The 22296-nt window shown below is 32.5% G+C and overlaps 2 protein-coding genes across 2 annotated transcripts in view; both read left to right on the plus strand.

The window, feature by feature from the left end:
* The first annotated feature begins 94 nt into the window (after positions 1-94).
* Positions 95-1711, plus strand: LOC144847465 (cystatin-A2-like). The gene is made up of 3 exons (XM_078703851.1): positions 95-271; positions 523-624; positions 1103-1711. Exons 1-3 carry the CDS (start codon positions 203-205, stop codon positions 1217-1219), a joined length of 288 nt encoding a protein of 95 aa, XP_078559977.1. The 5' UTR covers positions 95-202; the 3' UTR covers positions 1220-1711.
* A 366-nt stretch (positions 1712-2077) lies between these two features.
* Positions 2078-22296, plus strand: part of LOC144847404 (intermembrane lipid transfer protein VPS13A-like) — a 72279-nt gene continuing 52060 nt past the window's right edge. Inside the window, exons 1-17 of the mRNA XM_078703741.1 lie at positions 2078-2155; positions 5848-6068; positions 6763-6806; positions 11586-11628; positions 12315-12506; positions 13816-13886; positions 16171-16269; positions 17077-17136; positions 17602-17746; positions 18142-18373; positions 19217-19451; positions 19931-20057; positions 20270-20373; positions 20601-20737; positions 21236-21440; positions 21632-21772; positions 22009-22155. Of these exons, the coding sequence (XP_078559867.1) occupies positions 5969-6068; positions 6763-6806; positions 11586-11628; positions 12315-12506; positions 13816-13886; positions 16171-16269; positions 17077-17136; positions 17602-17746; positions 18142-18373; positions 19217-19451; positions 19931-20057; positions 20270-20373; positions 20601-20737; positions 21236-21440; positions 21632-21772; positions 22009-22155 (2082 nt within the window). The 5' untranslated portion in view covers positions 2078-2155; positions 5848-5968. The remainder of the gene's footprint in view (positions 2156-5847; positions 6069-6762; positions 6807-11585; positions 11629-12314; positions 12507-13815; positions 13887-16170; positions 16270-17076; positions 17137-17601; positions 17747-18141; positions 18374-19216; positions 19452-19930; positions 20058-20269; positions 20374-20600; positions 20738-21235; positions 21441-21631; positions 21773-22008; positions 22156-22296) is intronic.

A 22296-nucleotide genomic window follows, 5' to 3' on the forward strand; every position in this document is an offset into this window, starting at 1 on the left:
GCAGTATATATCAGATTATTTTGCTACACACTTTACTCTTCCCTCTCCTCTCATCATGATTTTAATAATAATGCCGCCCTCTATTTTTGTTCAAGTTTTGGCACGTGATGAGGATTGTATTATTTTGTGTTTTTTAAATCAGCTGTGGCCAAAAAAAAAAAGATATTACACATTCCTTTTAATTTAAATATCGCATAATAAGATGGCTTTGTGTGGTGGTATGAAAGGAGCAGAAGCGGCAACAGCAGAAATACAGGGTTTTATTGACAAGGTGAGACAATAGAGTATGACGCCTACACAGTTACTAGCTAGGCCTAGGCTAGTTAAGTTTTAGTAAGCCTACTGAACTGTGGTTAGAGTAGTCGTATCTCGTGTAGTAGGTAGGGCCTAGACTCTAATGTAATACAGTAATGCACTTTAGCACCTACTCCTAATAAGTGGCTAGGCCTTGGCATATTAAATATATCTAAAATTGTAATAATTTTAATAATAAAATGTTTTTTTAATTTATTTTATAAAAAGGTACGTGAGGAGGCTGAAAAGGAAGTTGGCAGATCGTTCGAAAAATATGAGGCAAAGGTATATGCAACTCAGCTGGTAAATGGAGTCAACTATTTTGTCAAGGTACATGCATTTGGATATGTTAGGCAAATTACAAATTGATGTATTTTCAGTTAGGCCTACTCTATTTCTAACAACTAAAAATATAACATTTTAACCATAACAAATTTATCCTTAAAAATTTATTTTGCTTCTGAATTCAACCCTTGTTCTAGTTGCTAACCTCTGTCTACACTATCAAACTTTTTGTGACAAAAAAATGTGATGTGCCCAAATATGGTAGTAATACGATGTCATCATGTCCATATATGGGCACATCACATTTTTTGTCACATCAAGTTTGATAGTACAGTGTAGACACTGACAGAGCTTTATGATATTTTAAGTTTAATATTGTTTCACACAATACAATATACAGAACATAAATTAATAAATATAATTGTGTGAGGACGCATTAAGCCAAGGCTTTAAGTTTGGTCCTTAGATAAATAAATATATATTTAAATATTCATTTAACTTGCATTCATTTTTTTTTACACAGGTGAATACTGGTTCTAGTTATGTTCACATGCGTTTATACAAGCCATTCCAAGGAGACGTCTCATTCGTTGCTTTCCAAGATAACAAAACTGAATCTGATGAACTAGCTTACTTCTGAATCACCAACTCGTAGAGGGCGCTTACCTAGTTGCCCTCGTAACTGAATAATGAACTTGCTTGCTCAAACAAAAAATGTTTACATTTTTTTGTTGAGTAGGCCATTTGAATGTCATATAATAATTATTCATAATTAGATTGTAAAAAATTATTATTTACCTGAAAAATGTGTAATTTAATGCAAAATGAATAGTCAAACCGGACTGGAATTCAGCAAGTTTTTGGTTGAATTTAATTGTTTATTTTGTCTTTTTATAAGTGAAAACATTAATTTTTTTCTGCGGAAGAGAATAACTTTATTAAAACTGCGAAATGGACAATCAAAGTCTTATTAATGTTCCTTTTTCAAAGTGAACATTAGAAATCTTTTTTATTATTATTGTAAAACAATTTATTTAGGCATATTACTGTATTTTATTATAAGTAGACTATTTTTGTATATGTGAATAAAATATAAACAAATAAATAATAATTGATGGGTTTTATATTTCAATTATGTTTTGCCTGAAAGTTTGTCCATAATTGGTAAACAAAAATGATGATACAAATTGTGTTAATGAGAATGATATTATTAATTTTATGATAAAGATATTTTAATAATAATAATAAGATATTGATAAGAGGATTAAACTTTTTCTGTAAAAATCTAATCTTAAAATCTGGATTAATTTTCTACTCGCATTGGGGTAAAAAGTACCATAGAATACACATAGACCGAATAATATCGGAAATTACAGTGCGCATAACATTAATAATTAATGTTTTATTTTATATTGAGGCTCATGAATATTAATAAGGCTCCGCCTCTTTTCCTTTCGCGCATGCGCATAAACCTGTAAACACCGCTAAAGTCAACATTACTTAACCATCAATGACAGCCTGCTCGTCGGTTGACAATATATTCTTTTTATATTTAGGCATTTCTTTAAAATACTAGGTGAGTATTTATTTACCTTTCCTTTTTTATTAAACCAGTGTCATGATATTGTATTTTCAAATGGAATTTTGTGATCGTGAAGTGATGCTAAACGATTGTCATTGTCACTTTGTGAAGGTTCCTCCTCTCGCTCTGCTAATCTGATATCGGCAAGGACGAAGCATATCGGCAAGTGGCTTTGGGGTTTTTAGGTAAGGAATAGCCTAGGCCAAGCATGTAGGGGCCTCAGTTGCCTAGCCTATTTCAGAAAGCCACCCAAGTCCCAGTAAGACTTGTGTTGAGTCCCTTATCTTTGTTTTAAAAGGAAAACAATCATATAAAAATGTAACATGATAATGGTATAGGCAACAGGCACTGTTCTAGAAAAGGTAAGGGCATCGGTTCAAATCCTGTCAGTGTCTTTTCCATCATGTTGAGCCATAGACCTTTTTTAGGCAAGATGCTTTACTTCCATTACCTCGACCTTTGGATGGGACATAAAGTTGATTCCGTCATGTACATACACTCCAGTGTACGTTAAAACCCTTGCTAAGTCTTTTTTTAAAGTAGTGATTAGTCTGATGTGCTGGTCAGTGTACGCGTTGCACTGCTGACCGTGAGTCCGTAGAGGGCATAAATAATACAAATTTCGCCAGTTGAAAATATTATTTACATTTATTTACAAAAAAAAAAAATTGTTTTGCTATTGTTTTTTCCAATTGCTTAAATGTTTGTGAACTAGCATATTACTCAATATATTATTAGGCTGTCCAACATTTTTTAGTCAAGTTTAGGAATAATGAAATTATCTATGCTAAATGTCATTGACTATTAAAACAAAACACTTATCATGTTTATACTTAGCACCACTCTAGTTGTTTATTAAGTCTTCTGTTTATCATCTTCCATCACTTGACCTTTGAAATTTGAGTTTGCTAATTAACTGATAATTGGTTCTAGGACACCTACCCCCTAGACAGTTATCCCCCGGATGTTTACCACCCGGACAACTACCCCCTTAGGACAACTACCCCCCGGACAACTACTCCCCGGACAACTACCCCCTTAAGACAACTACCCCCTTAGGATAACAACCCCCCGGACAACTACCCCCTTAGGACAACTACCCCCTTAAGACAACTACCCCCTTAGGATAACTACCCCCTTAGGACAACTACCCCCTTAGGATAACTACCCCCCGGTCAACTACCTATTATACACTGTTGCAGAGTCAGGTTGTTCCTAGGGGGTAATTGTCCGGGGGGTAGTTGTCCAGGGGGTAGTTGTGCTAAGGGGGTAGTTGTCCTAAGGGGGTAGTTGTCCAGGTGGTGGTTGTCCGGGGGGTAGTTTTCCGGGGGGTAAATGTCCAGGGGGTGAATATCCGGATACGCTGATAATTATGATGCAATTATGTTTACTTTCATTATACATTATTGCAGTACAGAAATACAAAAGTAATGTTTTGTAGAGCACATTAATGGTGGGTGAATGTGGGCAGGGAAAGTCATTCCTTATTTAAGGCCTTTTTTTGTATGAATGAATTACACCCAATTTATTAGCAGTACTAGAAATGGAACAAAAATGAATATAAAAACACCAAATCGATTGATTATCACTATCCAATTTAATTTATATAGCTGCAACACTAGCAGTCCACTGCTGAGCTTTAGTCAACACCATAGCATTTTAACATTATGACTGCCTGAGCTCATTGCATTTGGGAATTTTTTTTTCTCGACAACTGCCCACTGTAGAATTAAATGGGAATTTTATTTGTTAATGTATTTTCAAATTAAAGTGATTATACGATGTTAACTGTTGATGACGCACACTGTAAGCAGGCTATCCGCTTCAAGTGTTTAATTGATTACTTGATTGATTGGTACAGAAGAAATGGTCTTTAATTCATGCTAAACTGTGTAATGTATTGTGCGTAGATGTACATATTTGATGTGATATTAAAGATCTTAATTTAGAAGTGAAAACATTAAAGGACTAAGTAGCATAATTTAATACTACCACCACCACCATTATCATCATTATCATCATCATCATCATCATCATCATCATTGTCATCGTCATTATCATCATCAACATCATCTCATCATCTCATCATCATCATCATCATTGTCATCATTATCATCGTCAATATCATCATCAACATCATCACATCATCATCATCATCATCATCAAGTGGACGAACGGTTTAGACTCCCAAGTAGGGTCCAAAGGCCTCCATACTTCTCATGGAATCTCATGCATTTTTAAAGGACATTAACCCCAATGCTTATTAGTAGCAGGTACTGACGTAGCTCTTCGCAGTTTATAATGCATTCTCTGGCATTGAAATCCTAGGATCTAGCAGCTCAAACTGTACTAGATCTGTTTTAAAACAAACATGAATTAGAATAATTAGATGTATGATCATAATAAATACACCTTTCCTTTTTCCTTCCTTAAAATATTATTGTGGTGTTTTATTCTTTGAAATGGTTAAAACAGGGAGTTGTCTGTGGATGTTATTAGTTTGTTTACTCAAAAGATGAATTTTAAAAATGCAAAATGCAATATTTCAGTTTATTAATAACTGTACAGTAATATCTTGATAGTTTAGTCTTGGAGATTATTATAACATTTTTCATTTTGTATACAGTAGCCTTCCATCAAAAAAGGAATATAATAAATTGTACATTCATCTGCATACTTGTCCAGCGAAGCATTACTTACGTCAGGTTTTAATTTTGTATGCCTAGATTACTTTCAGTTTGTATGTTATTGTAGATTATGTGTACAGTTCGGTGCTGTTCATTTACAATGGAAAATATTTTGGAATTTAAATTCAATAAAGTATTTTTTACAGTAATAATATTGTTTTAAATATTACCGAATGCACTGTGACAGTGACACTAAACATATGGTAATTTGCATAAGATAATTATGCAAGTTTGTAGGGTAGAATAAGTCCATAAATATTCTTTAATGGCTACCAGTTTATTTATATATTTTTTAAAAGAGAATGAGGTACTTTAGTTTAAATAACAACACTTGCAATGACATGTACAGTAGGCCTACAGTTCATACAAACTAAATAATGTAGTCCAATAGCTATTCTACTAATGGAATCAATCTACCAAAAGCCAAGCCTTGTCTACACTATCAAACTTTATGTGTCAAAAAAATGTGATGTGTCCATATATGGTAGTGCTATGCTTAAATATGGTAGTGATATGACATCATCATGTGAAAACATTACAAATATGAAATACTGTAAGTGTAAATAGCCACATGAAAAACTTTTTGATATCTATTTTTGACAAACTAATTTATTGTAGGACAACTCCGCTATTTGAGAAAACCTGGATCCACCCTGCTAACTAATGTTCAGTTCTCTGTACAGTATTTACCTTTTTTTGACACTGACAGAGAAGAAGAAGAAGGATGGGTACTGTTGAAGTTGTTAGAACTGTTGTAATAGGTTGTACTAGAGAATACTTTATTAATTATGTTTGAATGAGAAAGAACAATAGGATTGGAATAAACCAATTTGTAAGGCTAAGAAACCTCTGCCCAGCATAATTACATACAGTACATGAATAAACATATACTCATGACTCTCTTACCTGTCCAGGCCATAATCACTCCATTAATTATTAATAACACTTGAAAGCATATTTATTAACAATTGATACAGTACATTTGTTATTATTTTTCAGGAATTGTCTGTCTATGAAGTAGGCCATACCATTGTAAGAGCCAGGGCAAGAACTTGCCCGATACGACCATCATTGTGAGAGTGTTGACTAGTACTTGCCCATCCACTGGGCAACTTCCAACATGGTCCTGGAGAGTATTGTGGCAAGTCTACTCAATAAGTACTTGGATAAATACATTGAGAACTTAGACACAGACAACTTGGATGTTGGCCTTTTTAGTGGTAAGTTTTATTTGTCATTGAATCCTGTTCACATGGTGAGATGACTATAAAGCTCTGTCTACACTATCAAACTTTATGTGCAAGACAACAAAATGTGATGTGCCCATATATGGACATAATGATGTCATAGCACTACCATATTTGGGAATATCACTACCATATTTGGGCAATTCACACTTTTTTGTCACTTAAAGTTTGATAGTGTAGACAGAACTTTATAGTCATCTCACCGGTGTTTTAAAGTGTACACAGAGCTGTTGCTTGTTCACACTATAATGAATATGACATACAGTACAGTATGTGCATGGACGCAAGTAATTCGACCAATCTGGATGACGGTTGTGATCGGTCAAAATTACTTGCAGTGATGTAGCCTCGAGAAATAAAGTGGTCTGGTTTTTTTGCAAGAAAAGGGAACAATCTCTGTTTCAGTCACTGTGTTGTCAAAGGCCTATGTCAGTGGTTAGGTTGAAACCTCACCAGACGTACTGGTGGCTACGGCCCTGACTTGCGATGTTGATACATTCTTGTGGAAATCAAGCTATAAGTAGTAGAACATACAAATTAAACTGTATAATGTTTGTAAATATCTATTTTTTAATTATTTTTCTCTGCTAGACAATATACAACTATATTTAGTAACATGACCTAATGACATTTCTTATTAATGCTGTTATTCTTTGTCTTTATCCAGGTCAGTTAAATTTACAAGATTTGCAGTTGAAACCTGAAGCTTTGGTAAGTGAACAGTATCATCATATTTTATTCACTGATTATGAATATAATATGATTGTCATATACTGTACTGTACGTGAAAACAAAGTTTGATAAACCTCTGCTTGTCTGTTCAAATTATCTTTTTAATTATCATTGAAATACAAAATAATTAAATGACAACATTGGATAAATTATTGTGCAACTGATAGTCCTTTAGTTAAATATATAATTATTTTTATAACATTTTAAAATATTTAATTATTTCACAACATTTCAGGATGGCCACATTGCCAGTGTAAGCAAATTATCCAAGCAACATTTAAGCTCTGTCTACACTATCAACTTTTATTTAAATAATATTAATTAACTAAAATTATATATCATAAAATATAAAAAATATAAAATGAAATATAAAAACTATTTACAATTTAAAACTCTATTTTAAAAACTACTATGTACAGTACTTTTTTCTATCATATAAACATTTTAATATAGAATATGGTAAACTATAATACATAATTATCATCATGAATACCAGCATTATACTGTTGTCATTCTTTGTACGGTTTCTTTATTACATCTAAATTTACTGTTAGTCATAAATTGTAATAGCCTCCACTACCATAGAGATTACTATACTATCACACTGTTTCTGCTGAACACGAATTAAAAATATCGTAACATTATTTTCTTGCTAGCAAAAATTTTTAAATACGCTTTTAAAAACCCAAATGGTTCTAGTCTTGATTGTCAAATACCGGTTTTAAAAATGATATTTTAGCTGTAACACGATCCTTATAAAATTGTTTCGCAGTTCTTTTGAAATTTTATCAGCAGAAAGAGGCCCCATGAGTGAATTTAATGATATACAGTATATTGCTCTTACACATTTAACAAAATGCCTCACTTATTTTATAAACAACTTATCAACATAACATAAACAGTCTTATAGTTAATAATTATCATTGGATGTTTTGCAGCAAAAAATGTTGAAATATATTATTTAATAATCTGCGTGTTGGACTTGATGGAAAGCGTGAACAGAAGTGCTTGAGACAAAAGCAGAGCACAATTTATAATTTGTATTAAGCACTTGCTAAGTTTCTGTTGCTAATGCATGCTTGCATTATTTAGTTGACCTCGCTCAACTATCTGATAATATCATTAGTACATCATGACCTGCACATTGCTAATGTATTAATATTAATCTTCTCATTTCCTTCTAAACCATACATTGACAAACTCCAATAAATCTTTTTACCTTCAATTGTATTGTTTTAACTTGAAATTTATTCCTAGAATTACTTACTTTATTTATTAATACCAATAAAGATATTATCTCAACGAAACTACTATTAAATATTGGTTTATTAAATCTGATGACGCTAGTATAAACATTTTTATCATATCATCATCATAAAGTACATTTTATCAGAGATTGATAAATAAAAGATTGAACCAACATGTCCAAATGGATCCATCTGCTGTCCATTGCAGGATGCAAACTGCATATTACCAGGGATATCCTGCCTTTCCACTTGCATCAGATCCATCTGCTGTCTATTATATTCTGCTCGATACAAACTGCATATTACTGTACCTAGCTTGCCTCGATTAAATTTCTGCTAATGTCATGTGAAGGAAGTCAAGCGTAGCGATTTCTTGTCATCAATTATGGCCTTTGATAACAGATTATTGAATATTGGCTGTTTTCTCTTGATTAGGTGTATTCAGGTTTCTGTATGTCTTCCTTAAGGACTGCCATGGGTATGCTTATTGCTACCTCATTTATTCCTATTCATCATCATAAACATTAAATTATTTCTCTGTTTAAAAAAAAATTAATGATAAACTTCATCGTCTTTATCGCCATGATTCATCATCTTCCTTCATCAACATTCATTACTGCATTCACTCTTCTTCATAATTGTCGTTATATATTTATTGATATCTTCATTGTTTATTGCGATACATCATCTGCCTTTATCAACATTATTATTCATTGTTCTTCATTAACCATCGTTAATTTTATTGATATTGATAACTTTATTTTTGTTATAATCCATCATTCCTTATCCACATTATTATTCATTCATAAATGTATTTATTAATCTATTCAAACAACATCTTCTCAGTGTCATAATTTAATACTCATCATCATCATCAATGTCATATTTATCATGCAGAATCATATATCATAATCATCATTATCATCATCTTCATTGTAATGATCATCATCATTATCATCTTCATCATTCATCATCATCATTCATCATCTTCATCATCATCATCATCATCATCATCATCATTATCATCATCATCATCATCATCATTATCATTCATCATCATCATCATCACACATCATCATCATCATACATCATCATACATCTTCATTCTCATCATCATTATCATTCATCATTATCATGCATCATCATCATCATGCATCATCATCATGCATCATCATCAATGATCATCATCATCATTATTATCATCATCATTATCATCACCATCATCATCAACATCACCATCATTATCATCATCATCATCATTCATCTTCATCATCATTATCATCATCACCATCATCATCGTCATCATTATTATCATCATCATCATCATTCATCATCAACATCACCATCATTATCATCATCATCATCATTCATCTTCATCATCATTATCGTCGTCATCCTCATCATCATCATCATCATTATCATCATCATTCATCATCAACATCACCATCATTATCATCATCATCATCATCATTCATCTTCATCATCATTATCGTCATCATCCTCATCATCATTATCATCATCATTCATCATCAACATCACCATCATTATCATCATCATCATTATCATCATCATTATCATCATTATTGTCATAAGAATATTGTGTATAATATATGCAGTAAATAGTAGTAACCTAATATTATTTCCAATCACTTGTTAGAGCCTGCTGTACACACTGTTCTCAATGTACAGTATAAAGCGTTATCTACACATTAAAAATGTCTCAGTAAATCCTTGACCCATTTTCAGATTGTGCATTTAAGTTTATACTCAAGACAACTGGATATTATCAGTTTGTATGGAAATTTAAACATAAAGCTTTGCTGTATAATAAAATAAATCTACAATGGAATTTTGCTTCTTTGTTTTTTCACTCTTTTTACTAAATATAGTATAGTAGAGAGGTCTGGAAAATCTTGTTTATTTGTTCATTTTAGGCAAAGTATTGTTTTGTGTATGAATATGTTATAATATGAAGGTCATAATTCATTTATTAAAATAAATGCTCTCTATGTAATTTTAACCAGTCACTAGTTTGCTATTGGAGTGTTATTAATAAGTAATCATTTTGCTGGTTGTGGAGGAGGGGGTACAGGTACTGCTGTAACTCGACACTGTATTCTTCTCTGTATATGTCAGTATAGACTAGGTTCTTGCCCGTAATTAGCAAAGATAAATATTTTGGTACATATGGCATTTCATACGCATAATATAATACTCACAAAAAAAATCGAAACGTTGACTGGTGGGCTAACATAAAAAAGACAATAACATACAGACTTGAGGCAAGTCTAATGTGTGAGATGAATTTAGTGTAACAACAGAAATATCCAGGCTAATGTTTCATAATTAATATCTAGCAATCAATAATCATTCAATAATTTGCATATTAGTAGGATACAAATCTTAATTTAGTATATAGAATACGCTATACTTGAATATTCATCATCAGATTATGCATATAATTAAAGAAATCAATTTACACTAGAGATGTAACCATGGTGATATTTTACTGGCAATTATGTTATTGATTCTTATAAAGTATATCAATTTGCAGTATTTGGCATTTTGCATACTTTTTTTTATATTTATCATACTAATATTTGCCAATCTTTAAGAAAAATTTCTATTGTTATTTTATTATGATAATGGGCAAATAAAGTTTTCCAGTATATAGTAGGGTACATCTGTCAGCATAGTTATATTAAACCTACTGTAGACATTTACCAAGCCCAGCATAGCTAGCATTTGTACAGGGCATTCTCTTCACCAAGATGTCAGGTAGACTAAAAATTATGCTATAGAGTTGAGTTTTGGCTTGGTAAATGATGCTTGGCTACTAATCCAAGGGTCCTGGGTTCAAGTCCTGTCATATATCAGGATTTTTTCTAATGACAATGACAATTTACAACTCCACTCCCAAAGACTTGTAAATGTAATACTTTGTATGTATCTCTTGTGAACAGGATTGCCACCAAGAAGGAGAGTCATTGAATGAAATCGCTTATGGTTATCCTTGGCAATTTGCCTAATTATATAAAAACAAATGTGCCTGGTTTTTGCTTGCTTCTTGTCTAGTCTAAATTGCGTTAAGGTTTTAAGGTCAATTCTTCCCATATTGTCACTTTTCTTGGTCATGTGATCAACATTGTCCAATTAGCATTAACAACTCGGTAAAAATGTCATTCTTGCTAATTAACATTTAAATTTTGATTTATTAGTAAAAATTACCATCTCTTTGTGTACGTTGCGTTGTCATTTTATTATTAAGAAAGGTATTTTAAAATGTGTATGATTTACAAGATGCGGTAATCACAATTTCAGTTTCTACATAATACAATATACTTTATATTAAATGTCATTTATTTAATGAACTTTGTAATTTATAAAAATGTTGATAGTGAAATTTACTAAATGTATGAAAAGGAAACACATTCTAAATTCGTCTTTTTTCGCTCTCTGCATATTGCAATTTTTAATTTTGTTAATAGCATAACATTCTGTTCCATTACAGTATGAATTGGATTTGCCAATTGAAGTAAAAGCCGGAACTGTAGGTAAGATGAAACAAAATGAGTTGTTTTTAAATTTTTTATCTTATCTGATAAGAACACTGGAATGTGGATGATGAAACTTCACACTATAGGTTGAGGAATCAAGTGACAAAGCATGTCCCATATCCCCACGTCCCCACGTCTCATATCCCCACGTCCCCACATCTCATATCCCCACGTCCCCATGTCCCCACATCCCATGTCCCTACGTCCCATGTCCCTATGTCCCATGTCCCACATCCCCATGTCCCCACATCCCATGTCCTTATGTCCCATGTCCCACGTCCCCATGTCCCCACATCCCATGTCCCCATGTCCCCACATCCCACGTCCCCATGTCCCCACATCCCATGTCCCCACATCCCATGTCCCATGTCCCACGTCTCCATGTCCCCACATCCCATGTCCCATGTCCCCACATCCCATGTCCCACGTCCCCATGTCCCCACATCCCATGTCCCTATGTCCCACTTCCCCATGTCCCACGTCCCCATGTCCCATATGAGCACAATGCATTAAAAACATGATTGTCGCATATTAAGAGCTCCATATTCATTAATGCAAAATTTATATTTCATAAGTTGCTAAAGGGTGTTCTATTTTTCAACACTCTTCCCTATGAAATCATTTTCATTTTATTGATGATAGAGTCTTGAGTTAAAATGCTGTCACTAAAAATGTTTGTACAGGTAAAATATCGTTTGTGATACCATGGACATCTCTGTTTTCCTCACCTGTTATCGTGAACATTGAGGACGTCCTCTTGCTTGTTAGCCCGGTAACTGCCAGACCGTATGATGAAGAAAAAGAAAAACGACTGGAAAATGCTGCTAAGAGGAAAGTATTGGAGCAGTTGGAAAGGTCCAAGACAAAACCATTGAGTAAGAAATTATATTTATTATTTTTCATATTTTGTTTTTAAGCTAAAAGTGAGCAAAGATTATTGTTCGTGTAGGATTGTGGTTGGATAGCTTAATTTGGAGGCTAGTGTTCTTGATGGAGCACCTCGATATAATATATTCTGTTTAGACTCTAAAAGATTCCAGTATCAATAACAGATACTGTACCTAAATTTTCTTTTCAAGTTAATCAATTTTTGTTTTTCCATTATAAACATTTATATTCAGTAATTTAGTTTTGTACTATATCTAGTTACTCACACTTTATATTCAAATGTGTGCACAGTGTAGTTATGTATGATCTAACTTGGAATTTATCCCCTGGTCATATAAAGTGTGTTAATAGAAATTCCATTGTGCAAATATTTAGTTCTTCTATTGAAGTGTTTGTTTTGAAACATCTTTTGATCCATGATATGTTTGTGACAACTGCAGCTACTGTAACTGCAATGAATAACTAGGCCGCATTCAATATTAAAAAGGGTTGAATGGTAAACAAACACTAAAAGTAAGATTCTTTAAAAAAAAATAAAAATTTAGTCACTTTGTATATCACAAGCCTTTCTAGTGGTCATTTTCTACATAATTTCCATGTAGAAATACCTTAATGTTTACTTACTTTTATTTTTAATGTTTGTTTTATGTTTTAATGTTTAAAAATACTTATAATTTTGAGATATTTCCAATGTTCTACAGTATTCTATCCAGTAATTAGGCCACAGAGTTCAGAAAAGATTATGAAATGACAGTTGCTTTTTAATATTAAACTCATATACATACCATCATCTTGATGTTTTGTATAATGTTTATTGTATATCTGTAGTCAAATGGTCCCTGAAAAAAAAGGCCTCAACTATGTGGTTAATATGACTCGAGAGCAGTTACTATTAAACAATCGTTTCCAATGTATCCTGGTTCTTTATTACAATTGTTCATTTTTGTCAGTATTAAGGCCCATTTACACTAGGACGATAACGATCGACGATAAATAGATAAACATACATTTTTAAAAAGAAAAGTTTTATTTCTAGAACTAGGATCAATCGTTGTATTGTTACATGTGAAAATATTATTTTAATCAAAAGAAGCATAGGCATTATCATATAGTTCTAGGATGTAAATTGTTTAGATTTATTTTGTTTTACATATGAAAAATGCATATTTATCTATATATTTGTTATCGTTATCGTCCTAGTATAAATGGGCCTTTAATCTTATTCAATGTTTAGTACAGTAAGAGTACATTTAATCATACTTTACAATAAATAAGTCAAATCTATGTATTTTGTAGATGAAAAAGATGAGCAAGAGAGTTTGTCATTCACTGAGAAGTTGACAGCGTCAATCATCAATAATGTACAGGTAAGTTGGGATATTATACTTTATTTATTATTATCTCATTATAGCTGATAGTTTATGCATCTGGAACACTTAACTGCAATAGGCCTAGTATGGTAAGTGCTTATTAAAATGTGAACTTTAAATTATAGGTCACTGAGCATGTGCAGACGAATTTTGTACTCTCATTTCAAGTCTGAATGTCAAAAGCATCCTTCCAATTTTGAAAAAATTGAATGTTAATTCCTAAATTTAATTCACTTTCCCTCACAGTATAGATTTACCAAGTACCCTTTGAGTATAGTCCCTGTGTGGCCTGCTTACGAAAATCAGTGAAAATTAGGATGGTGGGATTATACTAGGATTGCATAAATATGGATTTACCAAAGTCTTGTGTCTGATAAGTTAGTGGTGGGATTATACTCGAACATGTGGTTTATACCCATTCATACTGTATACTGTATTATCTTTAAACCCCTTTTATAAACAACACTGTAATTGGTCAGATGTTTGCCCTACTCTGACGTAATTTGTACTTTATATGTACATTGAGAATACGTAATTGAGTAATTCTCGAACGGGACTCGAACACACGACCTCAAGAGCAATTCATCTGACCAATTACCCAACATCCCTGATGCAAAGCTACAGTAGTTACAGTACAAACAGTTAATTTACAATATAACGTTACATTATATAGTTTTAGATAATAGTTATTGATAACAGATGTTGCAAGTTCAATGAGTTTTGTCAATTGTTTAATTTGCATATTTAAGTGTTTGACAGTGGGTGTCTGGGTTAGGTTATTCAATTGCAAATGTTAATTAAAATTATAGGAATGTTGTAGAACAAGAAAAAATAGCTAATTTTAAATATATTTTATACAATGTTAGGTTTTGTTAAACTTCTTCATAGAGCAAAAGTCAATGCCTCAATTTTTATTTTTGTTTCATCCGCATCCAACAGCGAGTAACTCGCCAAATACAGGATGAATAAACTATTTTATAATTTATCGTGCTTATAGACTAAGTCTCATTTGAGGCTTAGGGTGTGGAGTTGAAAGAGTCGTGAGTTACTACAACCCTGCCACTAGATCAGGAATGAACCACGGACCTTGGGATTAGAAGGCAAGCATGTTAACCACCAAGCTACAAATCCACAATCATATTAAAATATAAACTATTTGAATTTTAAATTTTCTTCCATGCATCAATTAAATATTCATTCAAAGTTATAAATTATATCATTTGTTTGATTTATTACTCAAATGTCATTGAACCATAGATACAATGATTGGTTTTGATATATAATTACACATAGAGCAGCTTAGTTCTCTATCCCCTATTGCATATATGTAATTATATGTAAAAGGACACAGAGGCTTTCAATCTGAAATATCTCACTTGTATTGTACACTGTTTGTTGTGAAGCAAATTGCTAATATGTAACACCTACAATTCTAGTTGGTTGGAATTTTTTGTTTCTATCATTTTTATTTTCGTTTTGCTTTTATTTTGGATTTGTACGTCCATTTACAAAATTGCAGCACAATTATAGATATATCCGAAAGCTCTACTAATTTTTTACGGCTGTTTTACTTCAAAATCAAAAAAACAATATTTTAAAATGTAGCCTAGACTAGGGTTCAAATACATTCAAATTATTTGTGTGCATTTTTTCTGTGAACGGATTGCCATCTTCTGTGATTGATTAAATTAGCTATTGGCACTAGCTGGCAATGTACTGTAGCCTAAACCACTGAATAATGAAATCTTAAGAACTCGAAGTCTTGAAAAAAACAACAATGTTTGTACCTTAAATTGATTAGACTTCGTTCGCCCATGACAGACTAAAAGTAATTTAAGCACGGACTTCAGAATTACCCTTGGGCAGCTGAGAGACGTCCGTGCATTATATATTCACGTTTAGATCCAATGACGATGAACGGACGGAAGCTTTTGATAATTTAAGCACTGTTGTCTACAATCTGTATCTAATAATGTAACTAATATTGATTAATATCTGATGGTTCTATTTTTAGAAGAATTTACATCATCATCTTTATCCTTCCATTATAAAATTAATTATATTTAGTTGCATTTTAACAAAATATCACTATTAATAATAATACAAACTGTAAAAAAATTCATGAGAAATATATTATTTATTAGTTTATTTTATTTGTTTTGGCAACAATAAGTTGTGCCAGGGCATTAATTAATTATTAATAAATTTGGATTAAACAACAATGATTAACACTTTATAGTACTTATAATAAAAAGTCGTATATCAACATTATTTTTCTAAGGTATTTATGAAGAATGTGCATGTTCGCTATGAGGACACAGTTACCAACCCAGGTCACCCATTCTCTTTTGGTGTCATGGTACCGTACATATCAGCTGAGGTAAGTTTCATTGCCAATACTTAAGTACATGCCTAAGTCAGTCCGTGTTACATCCACATGTGATGCCTGAGTCAAATAAAGGTCCTAATACAGGTGTCACATGTGACTCTTCTCATAGAAGTTTGTTACAATATAGATTGCAACAAAATATACTGTACTGCAATTACTATACACAGTATGCATAAATACATTTTAAAACTCTAAACTGCCAATTTAGATACTGTGATTTATTATAAACGGTAAATATGGTTGAGGTAACCATTCAGTTTGCAGGGAAAACAAATAATATAGAGTCTCTTAATTCACTATCTACTATATAGCACCATTAAGTGACTGGTCAATATTTATTAGTTGGATATAATTTAATTAGTATCTTAACGCTGCTGACTGCTCTATCTGCCTTTTACATGAACTCGGCAAATACTTGATAAAATGACAATTAATTTCAGTTTATGAGGACATTTATTAGTGATTTCACCGATAATTAATATTTAAATGTTCGTTAAGTGTACAGTTTTAGTCAATTTAAAGTTTTAAGTACAGTTTTATTTTTTAATTTATTATTTATTTCAGCCAAACATTTTAAAATCATTTCTGATGTGTAAATAATAAATTCTTGCTTTTCTTTTTTGAGTTGTGAAAAATCAATGTCAACATTATACTGTAGGCCTAGTATGTGTATCTTTTATTATAAGTGTTTATTATGTTGTTTTTATGTTGTAATGTTTGTTTATTATGTTGTTTTTATGTTGTAATGTTTGTTTATTATGCTGTTTTTATGTTGTTATGTTTGTTTATTTTGTTTAGACAACTGATGAGCTATGGAAAGCAACATTGGCTGATGCATCTGCTCTCGTCATGAGGAAGGTATGTTTACAAATACTACTCATTTAAAACACATCATATCACATTATGATAATGGTTTCAGAGACTGAGACATATTTAAAAATGTACATAATGAGGAAGGGTGGGGGGCCGTGGGGGATTGCACTTCATCTTCATTGTTCATGAGTTCTCACAATCATCATGTTGCTGCATACATATAAATATAGAATTTTTTTATATTAAATTCAATAATCTGAATTAATTTGTGTTAACTAATAATAAAATCATTTCCAATTTTCCAAAATGTATGTGGTGTTTAAGTACGACCTGACAGGTACTTAAATTGCCTCCTATTCTTGCATTCTAACAACCTTCAGACAAAGTTCAACATTTATTATTATTTTTTCAATTTGCACATTGTGTTTGTGTTCACTCTACATTCAATTACATTTACCTTTTTTACGAGCTAATTCATGAATAATGGATAATATCAATTTATTTTCACAGCTTGCTCAAGTCACAAACTTAAGTATATACATGAATACTGATTGTAAACAACTTTTGACGGAGCATATTGAAGATGAGTTGTGGACAGGCTTTATGAAAGAAGCTCTTATTGATAACAAGATTATGTATGAAGATTTGCAATTTAGTAAGTTGCTAATCTGTTTCTATTCATTAAAAAAAACTGAATAATTCTTGTTTTTCTATTAACAAGATTATGTATGAAAATTTGCAATTTAGTAAGTTGCTAATCTGTTTCTATTCTCTAAAAAAAAACTGAATAATTCTTGTTTTTCTATTTACTGTATAATTTTGCATGATTGCAGTAACTGAATAAACAACTGCCATTATTCCCAGAATATGGACACCCCTCAAAGGAAAATGAAACAGTCTAGGTGATGTAGCAGGCTGTTTGAATGTCTCCCACACATGGCATCTTCCTCATGTACCTTTTATTTCAAACTGATCAACCTCAGAAGAGATTTACTGTTTCTAAATATATCAGTTAAATCACCTATATCATGAACTCTTCTAATTTTCTAGTTCTTGAGCCCGTCACAACCAGAGCAAGGATAACATATGATAAATCTGACAGTATGTACATGCGCCCTCGCTTGACAGTAGATATCAACACCGAGGAGATAAAGTTGGGTCTTGGTAGATCACAGTATCTAGATATTCTAGATCTTTTAGAGGCGCTCCAGTTGATGAAAGTGAACACAGTGTATCGTAAATACCAACCAACAGTATCTGTGAAGAAAGACCCCAAAGCATGGTAAGAAGGTTCTACTTTATATCTTTGTAAGCCTACACAATGATTCAGATTTTTCATTTCATTTATTTTGTCTCCATAAAAATACAATATAAAAAACGTGGACAAACAAGAAGAAAACATTGATTGGTACTAAAGCTTAGTTCCCACTAGCAACGCAACGCAAGGATGTAACTTAAGTCTACACAATGATTCAGATGATTGGTACTAAAGCTTAGTTCTCACTAGCGACGCAACGCAAGGATGTAACACAAGCCTACACAATGATTCAGATGATTGGTACTAAAGCTTAGTTCCCACTAGCGACGCAACGCAAGGATGTAACACATGCGATGGATTATTCGAACACTGGCTTGTCATTGGTCAACTCACTTGCATTGCGTGTACGTCCTTGCGTTGCTTCTCTAGTGGGAACGCTTTAAAGTATCAGCATGTTGGTGCAGTACCTACTGCTTCCTTGGGCTTGACACTAGCCATCAGTGTAAGCTTGGTTGTATAGAGATAGTGGCCCAGTCTTGTGATCTGGAGGTTGTGGGTTCGAATCCAACAAGATGATTACTAAACATTTTTTCTCAAAATTGTCTTAGTACAATTATGTAAAAGTAGTGCAAACCATCTGATTTCAGCTTCCTTACACAAAAGTGACTTTATATTAATTAAATCAGCATATTTCATTTATTTATTTGGTCTATTTTAACAATAAATACATATAAAAAAACTGAAATTGGGGAGGCCAGGATCAACCTAAGTGAACTTAATTTGTGGAGCCAGTTGAATAATAATCGTACTTGGCCTACTCTCTCTGTTAATAGTAATGGTTTACTAATGTTTGTGTTTTGTTCATAGGTGGATATATGCATATAACAGCATGGTAGACAAGTACATTAAGCCCTGGTCTTGGGAGCACATGAAGCAACATCGTGAATATTACAGAGCGTACAAGGGTAAATATAAAGAAAAGCTGGAACGGGTTAAAGCAGATGATGATGTGAAAAAAAGAATTGAGAAAGAACTGAGAAATCTGGAGGAAAAACTGGATGTCACAAGTATTACACTTGCAAGAGAACAAGCTAAGATTGAGGTAATGAGTTATGTTCAGTTGCGTAACTTCTATGAGCGCTCACTGGCTCAACCCAGGGACCCCGAAGCTTATGGGGGCCCCTGAGCAGTGTCCAGAGGAAATAATATGCATTAAAATATGTCGAAAAATTAAAATGTCCAAGGCCTCCAGCGTTGGAGGGCCACTTAGGGTTCCTAAACCAGGGGCCTCAGTCCTCTGCGTTACGTCACTGGTTATGTTTACTTTTCACGTTTGTAAATATACTTATTAGTAGTACTGTACATCATCACTATACATCATACAGAAAGACCCGAGTTCCATTGCCAATAACAACTCCTAGTCCACTCAACTGTAAATGACTACCTTGTTGAAAAATAAGAATAAGGCTTAGTACAATGAGCTCAGCGTTATTCCTCTATGTTCAGAATGAATAGGGTACAGCACTATTTGTTTCAGTTGGAAATAAGATTATATTCTCATGATAAGGTTTATATTAATAGTTTGCAATGCAGGCTCCACTAAGAAGGGAGCGAGAACTCAAAAAAGAATCTGAGAAAAGCTGGTTCAGCCGCATATTTGGTTGGGGTGACGATTCGGACGATGATTACGAAGATGACGTTCCAGAAGGTAAGAAGGAACTCCTATCTTAATTGTCATTTGTCCAAACATTGATAATCACTCTTAGTCAGTAATTAAACACTTCATACATGTTTGAACTTATTTTAGTGGCAGTCAAACTTAGTACTTGATGTACTTTTCAGCTCAAATAAAGAGCCAGCATTTTAAAAAGGACCAGTTAAAGGCTTTTTGGTAATTGTATTTTATCTTTGTTTTTGTAGATGACACTTTGTGGGAGAAATTAACTGAAGAAGATAAAACTAAAATATATGAAGGAATTGGATATCAGGAGGGGAGTGAAACATCATCTGAAAAACCAGTTGAGGTAACCTAACATTATTACATTATCAATCCAAGATTAACAAATTCATATCAATTATCGGATTTTAATCAATTTTTTAATCTAAAAAATTGTGATATTGATCACATAGATTTTAGATGTGATTTATGTAGATAAATTTGTCAAGATAAACCAATAATATACATAATACTGTAGGTATGTACCATACGTACACATTTTTGAACTCGCATATTCAATTGTTTTTCCTTTAGTATGTTCAAACCAAGATAATATTTTCTGTGAATCACGGTCAATTTGGTCTTCGTAACAAATCATTACAAGTACTAAAAGCGTCAGTTGTAGATACTGTTATTGATGTAGAACACAGGCCTGTCAACAGCGGAATACAGTAAGTATTCTAACATACATGCATACACAGGTTTTTCTTTATATATTGTTTGAAGGTTTGCATGGCGAAATCAAATGTTGATATAAAGTTTGCGGTACACCAAGTATGTTAGTTCTGAAAAGAACTGTTGAGTTACTGGACGTTTCAATCAATATCCTTTGATCGTCCTCACAAACTTTATATCAACATATGTTTAGGTATTAATTATGTTTAGGAAGTTACTGTATATCGGCTTTTTCTCATTCTCACAGATTTCTGCATCTTCACCGTTTAACACCAGTTTAAAGTTTCTCTATTTCTGTAAATTCCTATAGATCAATATCAACTAGCATAGGTGTTAAGCACCTGTTTGATATTTCCTTTTCATTTATATTTGTTTGTTTTATTATTGGCAGAAATTTCTGACAATAAAAACCTTTTTAGCAAAGTGGAATAGCCCAGTCAATGATTTTTTAAGGTAACCGAATGATTAAATCATTGTTTCTAATTTGTTTTTAGCTTCCAGTTGAGTACAGACTCATTATTGGTAGAGGGATGTCCTAAGAAAAATGAGAATGTAACCATAATAACATCAGCTAAAGATAAACCAGATGATGTCGCAGGACAAGTGTTTAACGTTGACCTCGAGACTAGTCCGGTCAATGTTTCAGCTGACCTTTCACTCGCAGTGACATCAGAACCTGTTGATATTGTTTACCATGAGGTAATTTCTATTTATAGATTAGCATTTTTAGTTTTAACTTCGCTACCACCTAGGCCCAGACTATCGGAATTCTTTGTGTCCATTTTCTTACTACATGGATTTATTATTTTATTTTTAGATCATGATATCAGACCTAGTATCATTTTTCATGGCTCCAAATCATACTACATGGATTTATTATTTATTTTCAGAACACAATATCAGAGTTGGTATCATTTTTCACTGTTCCAAATTTGAATATGGATAACTTAAAAGCAGTTGCTTCAACACAACTGATGAAGTTTGCAGAATACAGCACAGCAGGCCTGAAGTATGCTATTGAAAACCATAAGGTAATAGATACAATAAAATGTTAAAGCTTTATTTACACATATACAAAAATAAAGTTGAGCTTAAGAATCATGTATCAATCAAGATTTTGATCCCTTTAATATAATTTTCAGTTTAAATGTCCTTGTATTCCCTGTACATATTCATGTCAATTAGTTTGAAAGCCTTTAAAGCACAAAGTTTTTAAGAACTGAGCATTATAGTTTATCTTTTATTTACTCTATATTTCATGTTTCAGACCATTCAACTTGATGTTGATGTGAAATCGCCCAACATTTTGATACCAGAGTTTGGCTCAGTTGACAAAGGAGGTCATTTAATTGTCATCGACCTAGGGAGTCTAAGAGTCTTCAGTGACCTGCAGAATGAAACAGTTTCATTAGAGGTAATCAGTTTTCTTCCTGATCATTTTCTATGTGTGTTGTACTTTGGTGTTCCTTAAGCACAGGAATTTGTGGAAATAAAATTTGTAAAAAATGTTAAAAGAAAAAAAAGTTTCTTCCTTTTACAAATAAAAGTATCCTTT

Source organism: Antedon bifida, chromosome 7, assembly GCF_963402885.1.
Source record: "Antedon bifida chromosome 7, ecAntBifi1.1, whole genome shotgun sequence".
Taxonomy (NCBI): Eukaryota; Metazoa; Echinodermata; class Crinoidea; order Comatulida; family Antedonidae; genus Antedon; species Antedon bifida.

Bases quoted from the DNA above. Each gene is read 5' to 3' on its own strand.
- LOC144847465 (XM_078703851.1), top strand. From the start codon at position 203: ATGGCTTTGTGTGGTGGTATGAAAGGAGCAGAAGCGGCAACAGCAGAA. The intron at 272-522 runs GTGAGACAATAG...TTTTATAAAAAG, and splicing joins TACAGGGTTTTATTGACAAG to GTACGTGAGGAGGCTGAAAA. The intron at 625-1,102 runs GTACATGCATTT...TTTTTTACACAG, and splicing joins GAGTCAACTATTTTGTCAAG to GTGAATACTGGTTCTAGTTA.